Source organism: Anomaloglossus baeobatrachus, chromosome 5 (assembly GCF_048569485.1).
Source record: "Anomaloglossus baeobatrachus isolate aAnoBae1 chromosome 5, aAnoBae1.hap1, whole genome shotgun sequence".
NCBI classification, from domain to species: domain Eukaryota; kingdom Metazoa; phylum Chordata; class Amphibia; order Anura; family Aromobatidae; genus Anomaloglossus; species Anomaloglossus baeobatrachus.
The window spans coordinates 541,261,083-541,282,191 of NC_134357.1; the positions used below are offsets into that span (position 1 = coordinate 541,261,083).

The 21,109-nt window shown below is 51.2% G+C and overlaps 1 protein-coding gene across 1 annotated transcript in view; it reads right to left on the reverse strand.

Annotated features, from left to right (window-relative positions):
- LOC142312943 (uncharacterized) overlaps positions 1-21,109 on the reverse strand; it is a 275,262-nt gene that overhangs the window by 58,608 nt on the left and 195,545 nt on the right. Inside the window, 5 exon segments of the mRNA XM_075351931.1 lie at positions 2,358-2,564; positions 2,634-2,846; positions 2,892-2,999; positions 3,095-3,358; positions 4,285-4,482. Coding sequence (XP_075208046.1) covers positions 2,358-2,564; positions 2,634-2,846; positions 2,892-2,999; positions 3,095-3,358; positions 4,285-4,482 — 990 coding nt within the window.

A 21,109-nucleotide genomic window follows, 5' to 3' on the forward strand; every position in this document is an offset into this window, starting at 1 on the left:
ACTGTCCTTGAGAAAAAAATATTACAGCATGCACTACTTTCATCCAAGTCTTGGTTGAAACTCACCCATTCGAGTCTATGGGTGCGAGAAAGAAAAATTGGCTCTCACACGGACCATCAAAGTGACATCCAAGTTTTACAGATAGATTTCATATGGCAGTATTGTGGGAACATTATATTGTGTGTAGGGGGGATGGCGGTACTGTGGGAACATTATACTGTATGTGGGGGGATGGCAGTACTGTGGGAACATTATACTGTGTGTGGGGGATGGCTGTACTGTGGGAACATTATACTGTGTGTGGGGGGATGGCGGTACTGTGGGTACATTATACTGTGTGTGGGGGGATGGCAGTACAGTGGGAACATTATACTGTGTGTGGGAGGATGGCTGTACTGTGGGAACATTATACTGTGTGTGGGGGATGGCTGTACTGTGGGAACATTATACTGTGTGTGGGGGGATGGCGGTACTGTGGGAACATTATACTGTGTGTGGGGGATGGCTGTACTGTGGGAACATTATACTGTGTGTGGGGGATGGCTGTACTGTGGGAACATTATACTGTGTGTGGGGGATGGCTGTACTGTGGGAACATTATACTGTGTGCAGGGGGGATGGCGGTACTGTGGGTACATTATACTGTGTGTGGGGGGATGGTGGTACTGTGGGAACATTATACTGTGTGTGGGGGATGGCTGTACTGTGGGAACATTATACTGTGTGTGGGGGGATGGCAGTACAGTGGGAACATTATACTGTGTGGGGGGGGATGGTGGTACTGTGGGAACATTATACTGTAATTTTGTGTTGAATAGAAGTCATAGTGGGGGGATCGCACTGTAAAGGGACGAAGAAAGGGGAACTGTATTATGAGAACAATATGTGATTCCTGTCTTTCAAGTTGGGTCGTTTTTATCTATCAGAGGAAAGGGAGAAAAAGCACAATGATTCTTATAAGGTGGCGACACAAAACACCTAAATAGTCTCAAAGTTGAAGGGGTTAATGATAGGGAATCTACACGGTGGCTCAGTGGTTAGCACTCCAGTCTTGTGGTGGCTCAGTGGTTACTCAGTGGTTAGCACTGCAGTCTTACAGCCCTGGGGTCCTGGGTTCAAATCCCACCAAGGACAACATCTGCAAGGAGTTTGTATGTTCTCCCCATGTTTGTGTGGGTTTCCTCCCACACGCCAAAGATATAATGATAGGGACCTTAGATTCTGAGTCCCAATGGGGACAATGTTGCTGATGTATGTAAAGTGCTGTGGAATTAATGGCGATATATAAATGAATAAATATTAGTATCTCCACATACCTCCACCTGCAGAGCCGCACAGTAGATGGTAGATGCTAGAATGTATGGGCTCCTTCCAGGTATGATGTAATTTGTCACATGATAAGACGGTCATGCCCACTAACCTGGAAGGAGCCCATACATTCTAGGCTCAATCACACTAGATATATGGCTGCTCTGTGCTTACAGGACCTGTGATGATGTCACATGGAGGGGAGGAGTCAGGGGGTCACATGATCAGCTCCTCAGTGTATGTAGGACTCCGCTGTGCTGGATGTGTCTGATTTCTTAGTCCTTTTTTAAGACATTAGAAGACTTATAAGTTTAGTAGCAGATTTCCAGAACTAATCTTTCATTTGTTCTTTAGTGGTTTTGAGGGACCAAAATTTTAGACCCTATTAAATGCTCCACTTCTGAAAGGATTCATCATCACCGGGGGAGTTGCTAGGGTCAGAAAAGATCAAGGGCCCAAGCCCCAATATATTTATTTTACCAACTTTCATCTCCATCCCCCCAAATAAATATATACCATGTTTCCCGGAAAATAAGACCTAGCTGAGGTCAATAATGAAGTGTTCGTGCAGCGGTAAAAAAAAGTCACTGCAGGACACTATAGACAGCGGACACCCCCTAAAGAAAGAAGAGAGAAGACCCACGATCATACCAGACGCCAATCGGGAGCAGGGGAGCGCATCAAGGTCCTGCGGCGGAACATACACACAATGACCATATCCATCGATATCGCTTGCTTCTCGGCGCTTACAACGGTGTGCAGAGTATCTTCCAGGACCTGCGGGAGGATCACATGTATACAATCAATATATACATTTCAAAGTTTACTAGGGTGGGATATTATGGGCCTCCCTGGTGGGTCCACCAACGATTTGTGGACCTCCGGGAGCATATAGAACGTAGGAGTTGTAGGGTAACGTGTGGTAAGGAAATCCCTTTCCCTCTTAGAGATGATGCCTAAATCAAAGGCCCGTCCAAGAAGTCTATCCAATTTTGCCTTATAGGCAACAGTGGGGTCTGAAGGAAGAACTGTATAAGAGACCCGATTACCAAGCTGTCTATGAGCCTCCTTTAAATACAGTTCAACAGGCCATAACACAACATTCCCGCCCTTATCTGCCTCACGAATGATAAATGAGGTGTTCTTTTTAAGTTTGGAAAGAGCTCTTTTTTCCACAGCACTAAGGTTGTTTTGCTGAAACGACACAACCTTGAGACCCTGTATATCATGACACATGGTCTCAAAAAAGATTTGAACTGCCGGAAACAGAGAAAAAGAAGGTGTAGCTTGGGAAGGAAGTCTTGATGTGAATGGCAGCTTCTTACCTCCAGATGCATCACTCTCTTCCAGAAGTTCCAAAAGGTCCCGAAATGCTTGTCTATCCTCCATAGGTAAGGTATCAATGACACCAGGCTGATGATATAGCAATTTGAAGACCAGTTGTCTGCAGAATAAGTATACGTCCTTGGTAAGTTCGAATTTGTCGAGAGTCTTAGTGGGGGAGAAGGAGAGACCTTTGGAGAGAAGACTTATTTCATCTTTCGACAAGGGATAATCAGTCAAATTGATAATCTGCAAATTACCTTGTGCATTACTTGCCAGATTGACGGGGCCCGGAACATCCTCCCTCACCACTTCTTCCTGTTCCTCGTTGTTCTGTTGGAAGTTGGAGGCACTGGCCTGCGTCGTGTCTGATAAGATGCACCTCCTGATGTATTTGGAGGGTTTACGTCTCCCTCGTCTGGTGGGCCTTCTCTGTCGCTGCTGTCCGAGGACAAAAAATCACCTGAGGATAACTCCCTGGTCATGACATTGGCTGCATTATGTCCCATTGTGACGGCCTTACGAAACCTCTGATTCCCATGATGTGTCCATCGGAAAGCTACACCATTCTCGAAATCTTTCTTATCTCTGAAAAACTTTTGCTTTTTGCCCCTGATGATATCCCTCTCATATCTGTCAATAGACTCTTTCAGTTTTTGTTGAAAGGGAAGAACCTGATAATTCAAGTCAAAGGTTTTCAGCTTAGACTCACAGGTTCTGATCTTATCTTTAATACCATCAAGCAATATCTTGTCATGTTCAATCAGCATATTCAAAATAATATCCGAGCACTTTAGAAGGCCTGCTTCCCATGTACTCTTAAAGCCAGCCTCAGGCTCCCAGGCCGGGAAAATTTGCACTCTCAGACCTCTTGGTGCAATCCCCATTTTCACATACTCCTCCAAAGTTTTAACGTTCCACCATGTTTTGGTAACCGCTTTATGTAAATTAGTAAGTTCCATAGATAGTTGTTGAAAGGAATCCTGTACCAATACCTCCGAAACAGAACCAAATAAATCGCCAGATTGATTGCTCCATGCTCCAAGCACAAGAATTGACCTCACGGTTCCTTAGGAGAGGATACCCACGGAAGGTGGTCTCAAGAGCTTTCCAACATTCAGCTAATATCCCGCGGTCTGATACCTTTCGTGGCAGACAAAGAACCGAGATGGGCACTATCAACCTTGTGACAACGTACAACAACCAGTGGGATAAGGTACGGCAGGTTCTGGCAAAGAATTGGAGCATTCTTCTGAGTGAATCCAGGCTAGTCCCCTTTATTAGCAACTGTCCAAAATTGACTGCTAAACGTGCGAAGAATTTGAAGGATCTTCTTTCTTCCAGTCACTTTAAGAGACCCACTGTCTCTCTGGGTCGGGGACATAAACTGGTTGGCTCCTTTCCGTGTGGGGGCTGTACTATCTGCCCCTTTCTCATTGCCGACAGTTGTATGCGAATTTCTGTCTTTCCAGAGATCATTACAACCAAGATCTTCGCCAATTGCCGAAGCAGAAATGTCGTGTATCTTCTGGCTTGCGACTGCCCGAAGCTCTATGTTGGGCAGACCACACAGGAGCTTCGGCGCAGAGTCCAGCACCATTTTTCCGACATCGGTAGAGCAGAAAAAGATCAAGCTCAAGGTAAGCCTATTACATCTGTGGCTAAACATTTTCTTGATGTACATCACAATTCGGATCGCAGGGTCCGAGTCATGGTGCTTGATTCTGTCCCTGCTAGTATTCGGGGGGGCAAAATCTCTGATGAACTGTTGAGGAGGGAGGCGAGGTGGATTTACCAACTCCGGAGCCTCTCCCCCAATGGGCTTAATGAGGAACTTCTGTTCACTGGCGTCTACAAAAAATAAGGGATGATTGTGGAGACCAGTGTAACTGACCTCATATATATATTTTTTTGAATTCTTATATGAGGCTTATGTCTGGCCTGGTTTCCTACTATTGGTGGACCCTACTTGTGTCTATTCTAAAGGACTGATTGTATATCTCTTTATGTTCTGGATTTCAGGTCTCCATTTCCTGCAAAGGGGTCTTCTCCTTTTTGAACATGACTAGTTGTGTCTGCTCCGTGGAGATGTTCGTTTGATGCTGGTGTCCCGGACCCTCGACAGAATCTGCTTTCCCTCCGGGATCCTGCCTTTTTTCTCCACCCTTATAAACTTGGGATTTGATTGATTGTCCGAACCATCGACTCGACGTGGAGACTTTTTGGCCTGACTAAAACTAAATATAAGTTCTCGCCATTAATGAAGGAACTGGCCTGAGTTTCATTTTTGATTGACGGATGCCATGAAGGACTGAATATATGGGGTATATGCCTCCTGCCAATTTTTTGCCACATGACCTGACGCATGCCTTGGGGTCCTTGGGATTTTCTTTTCCCAATTTCAATTGAGTGTTGCCTTACGTTCATTCATATTGTGAAGGAGGTTGTCTGCCACCTTTGCGCATGCGTTTTGTATGTGTACAATTATGCCACCCTAGTAAACTTTGAAATGTATATATTTTTTGGCCTATGATGCGCTAGTACTCCGAAATTGGATGCTTGTCGTCCATTTTGCGCATGCGTTCTATATATGTCACATGTTGCTTTGGCAAACTCTATGCAATTATTCATGCGCTGCTTTGGGTGTATTCTGGAGGTAGTAACGGTATGTGCGCGTGCATTTATCTAGATTGGACCAATATTATAATTGGGAATTAATCTATTTAGTGTGATACTACTCCTGCGCATGCGCACCCGCTAGGCTATGTTGCTGATGTACCTACAATGTCTGGTTGTGGGTCCCTTTTAATATGGATGGCGCTGCACATGCGCTGTTATCTTATAGGTATATCTAATCCAGGCGTAGCGTCATCAGTTTGGGGCATGCGCAATGGCTAGGTTACTTCCGTCACACCCAATTCTATAAAGCAGCATAATTATTTTGACGCATGCGTTATGGCTGGGACATCCCCGTCATTAGGTTACGTGATTAGGTCATGTGTCAAAGTATGGCTGCGTACATTGGCGTCCGTTGGTTGCATAGCAACCTCTCTCCTTCCAACTTGTCATCAGTCTAGCGCGTGTGCTGTAGCTGGGTTTTTTTTGCACTCAATGGTTAATCGATGCGCAGCGTCATGACTTTGACGCATGCGCTGTGACTGGGACACCCTTGTCATCAGGCCAGCGTCATTACTTTGACGCATGCGCTCTGGCTGGGACATCCCCGTCATTAGATCATATGTTTGGGTCATGGGACAAATTATGGCTGCGCACATCGGCGTCCTTTGGTTGCATGGCAACCCTTCTCTTTCCAGCCTGTCATTAGCTTAACGCGTGCGCTGTAGCTGGTTTCTCTGTGTTGCACCCAATGTGTAATTGATGCGCAGCGTTATGACCTTGACGCATGCGCTGTGACTGGGACACCCTCGTCATCAGGCCACGTGATCGGGTCATGTGGTAAAACATGGCGTTGCATATCGGCGTTCTTTGGTTGCACGGCGACCTCTCTCCCTCCACCCCGTCCATGCTGGTAAGCAATTTCCCCAATTAAATGACTGTATTTAAGACACACCAGCCACGGTATACCTCACTTTCCCCTGAGGAAGCTACAACTTTGTGTAGCGATACGCGTGGGGCTATCACCCTACCCATCTCATGCATCCCTCTGGCCTTTTACCCTGTGATATCTGCATGTAGACATGTGTCTTGTTACGCATGTGGCTCCACTCATCTCTCTAAGGCAGGTTACCAGTTGTGCATACTAGTGCAGTTTTTTCTGTGTTATTTCTTGCATGCACTTCTATCTGCTGTTATATTCATATTGTTTGGCACTTGCATTATATTAATTACTGGGTAAAATTCCCTTTGTTACGGAACCTATTTGGGTTCTGCTGCATTATTGAATCAATTCGGATCCTGCATTATTGTATATATTTATTGGAGTCTTGTATTCTTGCATTTTTGGGTTCTTTGGCCTGCTGAGGGGGTGGGGTGTTGTTTGGTGCCATATACCATTAGGCATCAAATGTGTGTACAAGCTGTTGCTTTTTAATTGTTTTTATCTTATATCTGTGTTTGGTATGTCTTTTTTCATATAATAAATGATATTTACTACTATTTTTGGTGATCCCACTATATGCGCATTTTCTTTCTCTTTTTGTTTCAATGGGGATATTGTCCAGGCGCACCTCTACCCAACGGCAGAGCGGTAAGATCCTGTTCATGACGCCAAGTTGTCGCGGGCGGAGGAGGGGACGCCGCGCTCTCCCACTGCTCGGGTCTGGCTGCCGCTGCTCTGCGGCTGCTGCTGCTCGGTGGCTCGAGCGATGGGCCGGATCCCGGGGACTCGAGCGGCGCTCCTCGCCCGTGAGTGAAAAGGGGTGGTTTGGTGTTGGGGATATTGTCCGTGACGCCACCCACGGTTGTGGTGATTTTTGGTGACACCACCGCTGCTCCGGATGGGGATCCCGGGGACGGTGACAGGGAGCAGCTTGGGTTGTTATTCTCCCCTCCGTGGGTAGGGGGTTTGTTGTCCCGGGGCCCCGGGGTAGGGATGGATGGCAGGCGGGTTGCGGGGCCTGATGAGGTGCAGGGTCGCAGGGGCAGCGCTGTGCCGCACGGCATGGAGGTACTCACTCAGCCCAATGATGATGACACAGTTCACGGTAAAACAAGCGGCTGGTTGGACGGGTCCCTCGGACGGCTGCGGTGTTGTTGTTCCCTGCAAGTTAGCGGTGACTGTCTCTTCCCTGCACCTAAGTACGGTTGTTGGTATCGATGGGTTCCCACCGGTAACCCGCTGCCCGACTTGGATATGGGCCGGAGGAGCCCCTTTTTGCCCGCAGGCGCTGGCCCTGAGGAACTGGTGCCTTGGCGGTGGCGGTGTCCCTCCCACTCGATCGGACTGTTGCCTTCAATCGGGACTTAGTTGTTTGGAAACCCAGGAGGTCCCCTTCACTGACGGATTTGGAAAATTCACGGCGACTCCAAGCCTTGCCGGGGTCCGAAAGGCCCCTGTCACTGGTGCTGGCTTCTCTTTGTGTACCGGTCCGGTACCGCCGGGCCACCACCCGTCCGCGGTCCTTACAGTAGACTCCAATCGGCCACTCCTGCAGACGGTCACCGCCGTCTGACAACCTTGCTGTCTCGCCCGGGGCACACACCCGGATGCTCTCAGTCAGTTTTGTTTGCTCTCCTACCACTTCACTCCTCACACTTTCACCTCTCAAACTCCTCTCTGGTTTTCCCGCCTCCAGGACTGTGAACTCCTCGGTGGGTGGAGACCAACCGCCTGGCTCCACCCCCTGGTGTGGACATCAGCCCCTGGAGGAGGGCAACAAGGGTTTTGTGTCTGACCTTGATGTGCCTGCAGGGAATGTGGGGTGTGTTGTGATGTTGTTCTCTGTGGCCCCTGGCTTGTCCAGGGCGACACATTCCCCCTTAGTTTAATGCAGACAGTCCTCGGGCTGCCCGTCCAACACCGGATTTATTTTCACCAACTGTAGAAAAATATAAAAATGTAAACGGTGACAGACATACAATTAAAATAACATCTTCCCACATTGGGAGGTACTCTTACTTAAACGGTTTCAAACGGTTACGGCTTCCGCTCTCACCCACCCAAGCAACCTGGCCCTTATGCTGCCCCTAAGCAACAGGCAGCACCCCTTGACCCCCGTCCTGCACAAGTTGCCCAAGCGGGTTCTGTCCTTTCCAGGGGACCCACGTCCATGGGGAGCCCCTGGAACCCCCAGAGGTTAGCCACCGGTTCCTGTGGTGGCTGGGCCCCAGCCTGCTCCACTGCGGGCCCTTCCTCCAGTCTGCCTCTCTGGAGGCGGTAACGGTGGAAGCTGCAACAACACATTTATTTACAAGCCACTAATGTTTGTGGTTGCCCTGCAAGTTCTCAGGCTTGTCCATAAGGAGTTCCTTATGCAGCTTTGTAAACGGTCCCCACGGGGACAACGGTGCCGGCAACGGCCGGTTTCAAACAACAGTAGACAATCAGGTGACTTTTCGGTTCTATTTACTTATCATTTTTCAACTTTCAAAACTTTTAAACAGGTGGTCCCAACGGGGACTGGGACAACGGTGCTCCGCTGCCATTACTCAGAGTCCTCAGCATCACCTGAGGGAGGGGGTGCGGTGCTCACACGGGCCTCCTGGCTGCCCCTCAACTTTGCATCCAGACGAACCACCCCCTCTCCCCACAGTTCCGGGTGTACTGTACCAGATCTTCCGGCATCAGGTTACGGCCCGGGTGCTCCTCTGGCAGGTGAGCATTAACATCCCGCCGGGCTATAAAAACTTCGGCCTCCAGGCCCGGTTCATAAATAAACCCATAGCCCCGGCGGACATCAAACCGCCTCACCTGCCCCTCATACAGCGGGCCTCGGACGCGGGAGGTTGCCTGGCGGAGACTCTCCTTCTCCCGGATCGCACGGGCCACCAACTCCGCCTTCTTCCTCTCTCTTTCTTCAATCTGTGGGCCCAACGGTACCGGCTCCCTGTCCCAGTACGGGGCTGCTGCGAGCTCCGGCGCACGGGTCGGGCCCCGCGAGACCTGTCGAACACTGCCCACTGCTGGTAACCTGGGCGGAAGGTCCCGCGGTGACTTGGCCTTGGGCGACGCCTTGCAGCGGCAACCCGGCGCAACCTCAGCCGAGGTGTAGGGGATGGGCACAGGGGCTTTCCGCTGCTGGGCCTTTTTCATGGAGCGGTCAGTCGGCTCCGGCTCGGGGGATCTCTCAGGGGATGCCTCCGGTTCTGGCTTCGGGGCTTTCCATGGGAGCACCTCTGGTCGGCTACGGGCTCCGGCTACAGGTCGGCCCGCCGGGGAGGGCATGCGGGGTGTCGCTACCGGTTGCGGTGGCAGCGGGCCTAGTGGCGGGGTCACGGTTTCCGGGACGGGTGGCGAGGGAGGCAGCAGGGTGAGAGGGTTTAGACCGGGTCCCGCAGCCGCGATGACCGGCCCTTTGAGGGCATCGGGGCGTGGGTCACTCACCCCCCTTTCCGCAGCTTCCTCCTCGCGTCTCCGCACGGTCTCTATGACCTCCGCCATGTCGGTCTCCCACTCCTCCAGGAGGAGCTGCATCTTGACCTGTAGCCTCTGGTAGAGCTGAGCGGTCCGGATTTCCACCCACGCTGCTGTTCCAGGCGCGGGGGCCACGGTGCTTCGAGACGGCATAAACATCTTGCTGGCGGCCTCTCCCAGGAACAAGATGGATGCAGGGTCCTGGCGTCCCTGCTTTTATAGCTGCGCTCACATGCGACCAGCCGCCATTTCATCCCCCTTAGTTTCTTTCCGGCCCCTCCTCTATCGGGGCGGGGTTTTGGCCTTCGCGCCTCCACTACTCGAGGAGACGCTCGAGCGGGAACTTTTCGCGCCAAAGATGGCGGCTTCTGAAATTTTCCGGCCGGACACCTCCGGCGGTAACCAGGCGCACCTCTACCCAACGGCAGAGCGGTAAGATCCTGTTCATGACGCCAAGTTGTCGCGGGCGGAGGAGGGGACGCCGCGCTCTCCCACTGCTCGGGTCTGGCTGCCGCTGCTCTGCGGCTGCTGCTGCTCGGTGGCTCGAGCGATGGGCCGGATCCCGGGGACTCGAGCGGCGCTCCTCGCCCGTGAGTGAAAAGGGGTGGTTTGGTGTTGGGGATATTGTCCGTGACGCCACCCACGGTTGTGGTGATTTTTGGTGACACCACCGCTGCTCCGGATGGGGATCCCGGGGACGGTGACAGGGAGCAGCTTGGGTTGTTATTCTCCCCTCTGTGGGTAGGGGGTTTGTTGTCCCGGGGCCCCGGTGATGGGGTAGGGATGGATGGCAGGTGGGTTGCGGGGCCTGATGAGGTGCAGGGTCGCAGGGGCAGCGCTGTGCCGCACGGCACGGAGGTACTCACTCAGCCCAATGATGATGACACAGTTCACGGTAAAACAAGCGGCTGGTTGGACGGGTCCCTCGGACGGCTGCGGTGTTGTTGTTCCCTGCAAGTTAGCGGTGACTGTCTCTTCCCTGCACCTAAGTACGGTTGTTGGTATCGATGGGTTCCCACTGGTAACCCACTCACCGACTTGGATATGGGCCGGAGGAGCCCCTTTTTGCCCGCAGGCGCTGGCCCTGAGGAACTGGTGCCTTGGCGGTGGTGGTGTCCCTCCCACTCGATCGGACTGTTGCCTTCAATCGGGACTTAGTTGTTTGGAAACCCAGGAGGTCCCCTTCACTGACGGATTTGGCAAATTCACGGCGACTCCAAGCCTTGTCGGGGTCCGAAAGACCCCTGCCACTGGTGCTGGCTTCTCTTTGTGTACCGGTCCGGTACCGCCGGGCCACCACCCGTCCGCGGTCCTTACGGTAGACTCCAATCGGCCACTCCTGCAGACGGTCACCGCCGTCTGACAACCTTGCTGTCTCGCCCGGGGCACACACCCGGACGCTCTCAGTCAGTTTTGTTTGCTCTCCTACCACTTCACTCCTCACACTTTCACCTCTCAAACTCCTCTCTGGTTTTCCCGCCTCCAGGACTGTGAACTCCTCGGTGGGTGGAGACCAACCGCCTGGCTCCACCCCCTGGTGTGGACATCAGCCCCTGGAGGAGGGCAACAAGGGTTTTGTGTCTGACCTTGATGTGCCTGCAGGGAATGTGGGGTGTGTTGTGATGTTGTTCTCTGTGGCCCCTGGCTTGTCCAGGGCGACACATTGTGAGTGTGTGCGCGCAATTGTACAGGTATGTGCAATATCATGAGTGTGTGTGAGTGTATGCGATCGGATGTGTGAGTGTAGGCTGTCTGATGGGTTAGTGTGATCTGATGTATGTGTGTTGGGTCAGATGCAGGGGAGACGTGCAGCGCAGAGATCCCTGGGAGGAATAATATGAAATCTGATGTGTGAGTGTGTGTGTGTACGTGTGTATGCTATCTGATGTGTGAGTGTGTGTGTGTATATGTTGGTGTGTCGGTCACATGCAGGGGAGGGCGACATGCTGGGAGATCTGGGAGCCACACACAAACGCCTGGGCTGGTAAGTATGATGATCCTGGGAAAGGGGGGTCTGCTTTTTGTGGGGGGTAAACTTACCCCAAACCATGTCTCAAGAATAAGACACCCCCTGAAAATAAGACCTAGTGCTTTTTTCGGAGCAAAAAAAAAATATAAGACAGTGTCTAATTTTCGGGGAAACAGGGTAAATATATGACAGATTATACAGTGATCTGGATGAGGTTAGGACCAGGGGCCTGTCCCAGCCTGGACTCATCACAGCTGTAATGGCAGGCGGTAGTCCTGGGGATCACAAGTAGTGATTAGCGACTCCCCTCAGAGCTCTGTGCTCACTCGGTGCTGTGTGCGGATGAGAAATCTGATGCCTTGTTGACCAGAGAGCTCAGAGCTCCGAACAGTCACCAAATCACTGATTGTACTTCTCTGTGTGCTGCCATTTACTTTTCCGAAGAAGCTGACAGGCAGCAGTTTGCATTCCCAGTTCCCGACAATTGTCACCTCCTTCTAAGACGTCCCGGGACATCTTTGTGTGCAGTGGCCACTTTGCACAGGGTGAAAGACCAGAGCAGAAGGCTGTAAATAAATGGTTGAGGAAAAGCTAGGCCAGAAGAGAAGCTGATGAGCTATGCTCTGTGGCACTAGCAACGCCCCTGATCATTGTATTGATAAAGATGGTTAAAGGATGGTAGATAATACTCAAAAAGCTGTTCTCTTCTCCAAGAGCTCCGCTTCTTCAATGTCTCACACTAGTAATGCCCCCTTTCATTAACATTAAACTTTTGAGGTAGATTTTCGAGGCGATATATGTCACTGACCCCACTTGGAAACTAGGCCCTCCAGACTAAAACGAGAAGTCTTACAAAGGACTGAAGATGACACAGGACGGGCACTTCCATATGCCTGGCTCGGTTTTCTTGAAGCACAAAACCAGCATTTAAAGGAAAGTCGTCCGGTCCAATATGCACCCAAAACCACAAGCAGTTCTGGGTGCATATTGCTAATCCCTGCCTATCCGTCTGTTACGAGGGGCTGTCTGATAATAAAACCTAAAGGAATGTCAGACAGTCAGGGTCCACCGTGCAAAGACTCTGCTGCAGACTATGGCAGAGGATAAGGGGTATATAAGTGTGCCACTGTAAAAAATAATAGCACAAGTGCAGAGTGCAATACCTCTGTTAAACTCACAGAGGAATATAATTAGAAAATAAAGCAATTCCTCCCTTACTTGGAGGGTGTGTGGAATAGTCTCTGTTAAAGATCACAGAGACAAAAGCAGTGAGTGTGAAATGGCACCTACCTAGGTCCGTTCCTCTAGTGGTGCCAGGAGACGGACAGCAGCGTAAGCCGCACAAAGCTCCTACCTGCGTTCGCTCCACTAGTGTGCGAGGACACGAACCACTAGATATGGTACCTGCCTAGGTCCGCTCTTCTAGTGGTGCAAAAGAGACGGACAGCAGCGTAAGCCGCACAAAGCTCCTACCTGCGTTCGCTCCACTAGTGTGCGAGGACACGAACCACTAGATATCGCACCTGCCTAGGTCCGCTCTTCTAGTGGTGCAAAAGAGACGGACAGCAGCATAAGCCACACAAAGCTCCTACCTCTGTTCGCTCCCCTAGTGTGCGAGGATACGAACAACTGCCAGACGCCGTATAAGGAACGTTACCCTAGCGGCAACGTCCACCTACGAGTAGAATCACAAGGCCCAGCTGGACCATGTGCCTCAGGCACCTGCCTATGTCCGCTCCACTAAGAGGTAAGGATACGGACTGCAGCCGAAGCTGTAAGATATAAGAACGCTACCCTGCCGGTAGCGCTCACCTAACATAGACAGAGAGATGCCTAGAGGGACGTGCACAGGGCGTCTACCCTCATGCATGAACCAAGAGGACTGAGCGCTGGCCGGCGTGCGTCAGGGTCTTATATAGACTCTGTGCCTCATCCAAGATGGAGGACACCAGAGCCAATCTGCTGCCAGAATGACAGCAATGACGTCACGCTGGCCTATCTCCGAGCAAAGCGTCACAAGCACATGACCAGTGGCCAATCAGCTTAGAAGGTGTCAGAGACATGTGACCTCGTGTCAGCGATGATGTCACCCGCACATGTGCAATGGCTCCAAGATAGGACTTAGTCTCCAGCGCTTGCACATGTGCAGTAGCAAGAAATCCGGACATAGTCTCCAGAGCCACAGCAACCGTAACACCGTCCTTGTATACACTAGCATAACTAAAGAAATCTTTAGAAAAAGAATTTCTAAAGATCTTATGAGGCTCCCTAGAGTACATTAGGGTGCCACATGGTACTGCATCCTTACCCAGGGTGGAGGGCCTACCCCCCATAGTTCCAGGTTCCTAAGAAACCGGTGTCACTACCATCAGCACCACAAATCCCAATCAACACCTCACATCATGACCTGTCAGACACACCAGTGGGTTGGTCTAGCTGGAAAAAGGCCACCCACCTAGGGGTCAGGCAGACTAGTGGGAGGGAGGAAGCAGGAGAGTAGTGAGAGCCCTCAAAGAGAGAGGAGCTGGGGAAAGTGAGCTCTCTGGGAGCTAGACCGAGGTTGGGTCACAGACGGTGGTCCGGGACCAGAGGAGTGGGGGACCAGTGGCAGTGACATTGGAAAGGGGTGTGACGGACATAGTTTAGGAGGACTGCCGGCACCAGCAAGCCCAAAAGAAACTGACCGGTACCGAGCACAACGGGGTACAGGACCCTAGGTCAGGAGTCGATTCAACGTCCTGGCAATTAACCTGCAGAGGAAGGAGACCTTCAGGGACCTTCCCACAGAGCTCAGAGATTGGGGGCATCAGCACAATGCGGGGGACAGGGTTTTCCAGCCAAAAAGCAGCCTACGGAAGTCCCAAGTGCCAGCCCTCAAGAGCACAGCTACACTTCACCAAAGTGAGCGAGGCCCTAACAGCTTCAAGCCACGGGGCCACAAACAGACAATTAAATTGTGCACGGAGGTAGGTTCTGGACTATCAAGTGACACCTGTGGGAGCAGATACCAGGACGGGCTCCCCGCAGTGACTGTGGCACACAGAGCAGTGACTATGTAAGGGGAATACATGAAATAGCAGAAACTGCTGTGTGAATACTGACTTGAAAAATCCAATAGCTATATGTAAGAGTGAAAATGTGAAAAAATGGAATCTGCATTACTGCCATGAACATATGAATCAAGAGAAATTTAGCTACTGAATTGATCAATGCCATAGAGCCCCAACACTACGCCAAAGTATTTCTCTACGTTGGGGTCCCTAGCTTGTGTGTGTCCTCTCATGCATGCCAATCCATATCATACGCATAAATAGCCTGGGTCTCAGCTTCCCATACACGGTAAGTTTTTTAACTGCATGAGAGGACACACACAAGCTAGGGACCCCAACGTAGAGAAATACTTTGGCGTAGTGTTGGGGCTCTATTGCATTGATCAATTCAGTAGCTAAATTTCTCTTGATTCATATGTTCATGGCAGTAATGCAGATTCCATTTTTTCACATTTTCACTCTTACATATAGCTATTGGATTTTTCAAGTCAGTATTCACACAGCAGTTTCTGCTATTTCATGTATTCCCCTTACATAGTCACTGGTGTTGCATACCTTATCTCCCCATAGTGATGTTTTTTTAGGTTTTTGCACCCAGTTCAGACTTAGAATGGTGTTCCAAACGTTATTCCTTATTTGTTAGTAGTTTTTCGTTTGTGAACCCTCCCCAACCACACCTATTGCCAATCCATATCATACGCATAAATAGCCTGGGTCTCAGCTTCCCATACACGGTAAGTTTTTTAACTGCATGAGAGGACACACACAAGCTAGGGACCCCAACGTAGAGAAATACTTTGGCGTAGTGTTGGGGCTCTATTGCATTGATCAATTCAGTAGCTAAATTTCTCTTGATTCATATGTTCATGGCAGTAATGCAGATTCCATTTTTCACATTTTCACTCTTACATATAGCTATTGGATTTTTCAAGTCAGTATTCACACAGCAGTTTCTACTATTTCATGTATTCCCCTTACATAGTCACTGGTGTGCATACCTTATCTCCCCATAGTGATGTTTTTTTAGGTTTTTGCACCCAGTTCAGACTTAGAATGGTGTTCCAAACGTTATTCCTTATTTGTGGCACACAGAGAACTTGGTTTACTTGCAGCGTGCATGTCTCCTTTATAATCCTCATACATCACCATGACTACCCACAGTGAGTACTCTGATCCCCTGCACCCTGCGCTCCCAAACAACCACCAACACCCCTGAGCCCGGGGCCGTCCCTACCTGTGGAGGGACTAACATCAGGCTGCCTAGTTCCATCTGCCCCTGTAATCCTTACAGCAGCGGCGGTACTCCAAATACATTAACCCACAGGTGGCGTCACGAACTTATCCCCTGTAAATACCCCCTTTTCACGGTTCAAGGTGTAAGCCAACCCGGGTCCGGGCCTCTCGAGCCACCACGATGCCGGATCCGAGCAGCCCGACCATCACCGGGGTGGTACACCTTGAATCTTACCTAACATCACGAACAGGATAAGGACTGGACCGATTAATCCGGGTGATGTGCGCTTTACAGAACTGTTCAAAACTGTGCTGTGACTGTCCAAAATTGCCGCCATTTTTGTCGCCATTTTTCCCCGCCATTTTGGCGCCTAAAAAGAACAACTGCGCCATCATCCCTGCAAAAGGACGCAAAGCCGTCGCGAAGCTCTGTGTGAGCGGCAGGATGTGAGGGCAGAGATTGGCGCAGGGACACCAGGACTCTGCACAAAAGTTCCTGGAAGAGAGAGCAGCAGGATGTCGGTGCCAAGAGACTGGTCACCTGAGCGTTCCATTCCCGGGACAGCTACCTGGATCGAAGAGGAGATAGAGCGGCTCTGCAGGAGGATGTGGATGCAGTTCCTGTTCCTGCTGGACGACTGGATAATCGAGTTGAGGAGTGTGGGCGCGGCGCTGCAGGCCCGTGAAGTGGAAGCCCTGCGTGTGGAGCGGGTAAGCAGACGCCCAGTTCCGGTTGATCCGGCCTACCCGGCCGTGGAACATGGTATACCCCCGGTCACCGCGACAGCCATGTCACCTCCTCCACCCTCGGCTGAAGCTATAGCCGAGCAGCTGCCCCTGACATCGGCAGTGGAGCCTCCAGCCCCCGCGGAAGACGTGCAGGCCGCAACGCGTCTGATACCGTCCCCGGCCAGGCCAGACCAGGCAGTGACTGTGGCACACAGAGAACTTGGTTTACTTGCTGCGTGCGTGTCTCCTTTATAATCCTCATCCAGCACCACGACTATGTCGCGGGCAGGGGGGTGACTAACCACATCAGGGAAGGCAGCCGGATCCGGGACTCGTGCAGCGGCCCGTCGCCCACAACAAATGAAAGGGGGGTATTTACAGGGGAAGAGTTTGTCAGTGACGCCACCCGTGGGTTGCGGGGATGGTTGGTGACACTGCCAACCCAAGATAAAAATAGGTATGCACACAGCCATCTTGTTCTTATAAAAAGCGTTTGAGAATAATAGAAACTGCCTAACTATGAGGACCTTGTCTGATCTATACATCCTTGTATTGTCACCAGGGGCGTAACTACTGCGGTCGCAGGGGTCGCCATTGCGACCGGGTTGGCAGGTTAGGGGCCCGCGGCTGCCCTGCAGATCAGCAGCCAGCTCCTTTCTGTAAAAGAGGAGCTGCGCTGTTCTGTTGTAGACAGACTATGGGGAGGAAGGGCACCACCCTATGGGATCTCCAGGTATACGAAAGGCAAAACGAAACAAGAAGAAAAAGAGTATACCTATCAAGGGATCACCAAAAAATTGAATCGTATGAAAGTATAAATCTTTATTACAAAAACAGAGAATACATGAATCTCCTCACTGGGAGTAAAGGCACATGAAAACAATTAAAAACATTTAAAAACAGACTTGTATCCCCAAGCCAAAAACCATTTGTAATAAATGTGGAAGTGAATCACACAAAAAAAAAAAAATATCAGATAACCCTCATACAAATATTACATAAATAAGTAATGTAACCTGCTACACAGGACGCAAAGCCGTCGCGAAGCCCTGTGTGAGCGGCAGGATGTGAGGGCAGAGATTGGCGCAGGGACACCAGCACTCTGCACAAAAGTTCCTGGAAGAGAGAGCAGCAGGATGTCGGTGCCAAGAGACTGGTCACCTGAGCGTTCCATTCCCGGGACAGCTACCTGGATCGAAGAGGAGATAGAGCGGCTCTGCAGGAGGATGTGGATGCAGTTCCTGTTCCTGCTGGATGACTGGAGGATCGAGATGAGGAGTGTGGGCGCGGCGCTGCAGGCCCGTGAAGTGGAAGCCCTGCGTGTGGAGCGGGTAAGCAGACGCCCAGTTCCGGTTGATCCGGCCTACCCGGCCGTGGAACATGGTATACCCCCGGTCACCGCGACAGCCATGTCACCTCCTCCACCCTCGGCTGAAGCTATAGCCGAGCAGCTGCCCCTGACATCAGCAGTGGAGCCTCCAGCCCCCGCGGAAGACGTGCAGGCCGCAACGCGTCTGATACCGTCCCCGGCCAGGCCAGACCAGGCAGTGACTGTGGCACACAGAGAACTTGGTTTACTTGCTGCGTGCGTGTCTCCTTTATAATCCTCATCCAGCACCACGACTATGTCGCGGGCAGGGGGGTGACTGACCACATCAGGGAAGGCAGCCGGATCCGGGACTCGTGCAGTGGCCCGTCGCCCACAACAAATGAAAGGGGGGTATTTACAGGGGAAGAGTTTGTCAGTGACGCCACCCGTGGGTTGCGGGGATGGTTGGTGACACTGCCAACCCAAGATAAAAATAGGTATGCACACAGCCATCTTGTTCTTATAAAAAGCGTTTGAGAATAATAGAAACTGCCTAACTATGAGGACCCTGTCTGATCTATACATCCTTATATTCTCAACAGGGGCGTAACTACTGCGGTCGCAGGGGTCGCCATTGCGACCGGGTTGGCAGGTTAGGGGCCCGCGGCTGCCCTGCAGATCAGCAGCCAGCTCCTTTCTGTAAAAGAGGAGCTGCGCTGTTCTGTAGTAGACAGACTATGGGGAGGAAGGGCACCACCCTATGGGATCTCCAGGTATACGAAAGGCAAAACGAAACAAGAAGAAAAAGAGTATACCTATCAAGGGATCACCAAAAAATTGAATCGTATGAAAGTATAAATCTTTATTACAAAAACAGAGAATACATGAATCTCCTCACTGGGAGTAAAGGCACATGAAAACAATTAAAAACATTTAAAAACAGACTTGTATCCCCAAGCCAAAAACCATTTGTAATAAATGTGGAAGTGAATCACACAAAAAAAAAAATATCAGATAACCCTCATACAAATATTACATAAATAAGTAATGTAACCTGCTACACAGTATGCACTTTAAACTGTACAATTTAGGTTATGTAATTATAATATATGGGCTTGGACAGAGCCTTAGATGGTATAAAGAGGGAATAGCAGTACCTCAAGGGCTATGAGCTGTCTTTTTTAGGATGACAAAGATAAAACAAGCCTGTTCCGATTAATTCACATCAATATAATAAATAGTATAGATGAAAAAACCTCCAAGAGACTAAAGTATCACAGACAGAGCCAGGAGATGCAACCCTGATCAAGGCTTGCGTGTTTCAGTATATATAAAAAGTGCAACAATAAGCACAGGCAGAGATGATCTTCCCCTGAGTACAAGGAACATATAGACTGGTGCAATAGATTTAAGACTGTAGTGGGTGCTCACAACCCCTACTAAAGGACCGGAAATGTTATTAATAAAAGTGTTGTATTTTAATATTGTATTGTATTCTAGTGTTAGGGCACCCCCTAGTGGCCGGGTGGGACGGCTGTTGCCACCGGGGAAGGAGGAGTCGGCTGAATGACTAGGGAAGGTCTGTGTGTGTGGAAGGGAGTCGGATCCGGGACAGCAGTGTGTGATCATCGGTGGCAGTGTGTATGAGCGGAACATCAGGGGACGCCGGAGCAACGGAGGAGTACGCAACCTCAAGGTCTGATTCCGCTGGTGTGGGTCCAGTGTGTGCTTGACTTAAGAGTGGGAGCCCGGAGAAGTGGAGTACCCAGGGCATATCCCCACCAGAGGGCGCGTTTGGGCAGGTTGTCCCCAGCTCCACAGAAATTGCCGAATTCTGCTGACCGGATTGTATCTGTGCAAAATAAATGTCATCTTTTGTTAGCATCAACTTTTGCCTGAGGACTGTTTGTGCACCTTCCGACGAAGACACTGACACACATTGTCCCACCAAGTCAGTCCCCAACATTGAAGGAGTGATGGAGCCAGGGGTGTGCCTTGAATCTACTGATGCCACGACTACACAGCCAGAGGCGCCCCTGGCCCCTCACTTCATGTGGCGTAGTCGGCAGGATTCGAGTTCCCTGCCAGGGACCCAAGAAGCTGGGGATCAGGTCGTGCCTGGAGCACAGGATCCCGACTACGGGAGAAGATTTCCAGTCCCCTGGTGGGAAGAGAACGCAGTGCCCGTAGCGTTGGACCGGGTACAGGATGGCGGCAAGAGGGCCGTTATCCGTGAAGTGTAAGAAAAGGCGCGAAAAGTTGGCGCCGAAAGAAGAGCCTGGGGCTGGCCGGTACCGAGGAAGAGGTACAGAGTACTCCGCCCAAAGAGGGGAGGCGCCAGTTCCAGGGCATTGAAGAAGAGATACGAAGTGGGCGGTGTTCGGAAGAAAAAGAAGTACCGCCGCGGAGGAGTCAAGATGATGCATGAGGCTGGGGGAGGATTCTGTTTAAGAGCGGGAAACAAAGGCCCGCCTCCTCTTCCCTCAGTCTCAGATTTGACACCGTCGCTATTGGTCGTACAGCAGACAGAGACAGAAATGGAGATGTCGGGACAACCGGAAGAGCTTGCCACCACCATGGCTCTGGTCAGCTTAGGCCGGGGGCGGTTTAAGTTTGCTGCTGCAAGTGAGGCATCCCTTGTGGACCTGCCGATCGGACCGGGAGGTTCCACGCGGCCCGAGAAGGTGTCTTGGAAGACCACGTGGGATGCAAAGACCGGAGGCACGATCACGGAGGTCCGGGCAACGTATGCCACACAGCCCCCAGTAACAGACCGGATTCCGGGGATTACATATTCCCCTTGGGAGACACCGCAGCCTGGTGCCACCGCCGCCATACCCCCTGTCCCATCTGGGGAGCCGGCTGAAGTGCTCGCTGAGTGGTTGGAGATCGACCACCTGGGCTTCGTCTGGGAGCCGGTCATCGTTCCGCCCTCCGTACCATACCCCAGAGCTCCGTCCCCGGTGCCCGACCCTGTCCGGGAACGTCTGATGGCCGAAACCACTGTCCGGGAGATGTTGGCTGGTCCCGGCGGAGAGGAGCTGGCCCTGCAATTCACCACCGGAGTGGTGGTGAAATTTAACCAACAGGAGGGGTACGGGTTCATCCGCGAGGTCAACACGGGGGATGACTACTTCTATAATAGAGTCCATCTG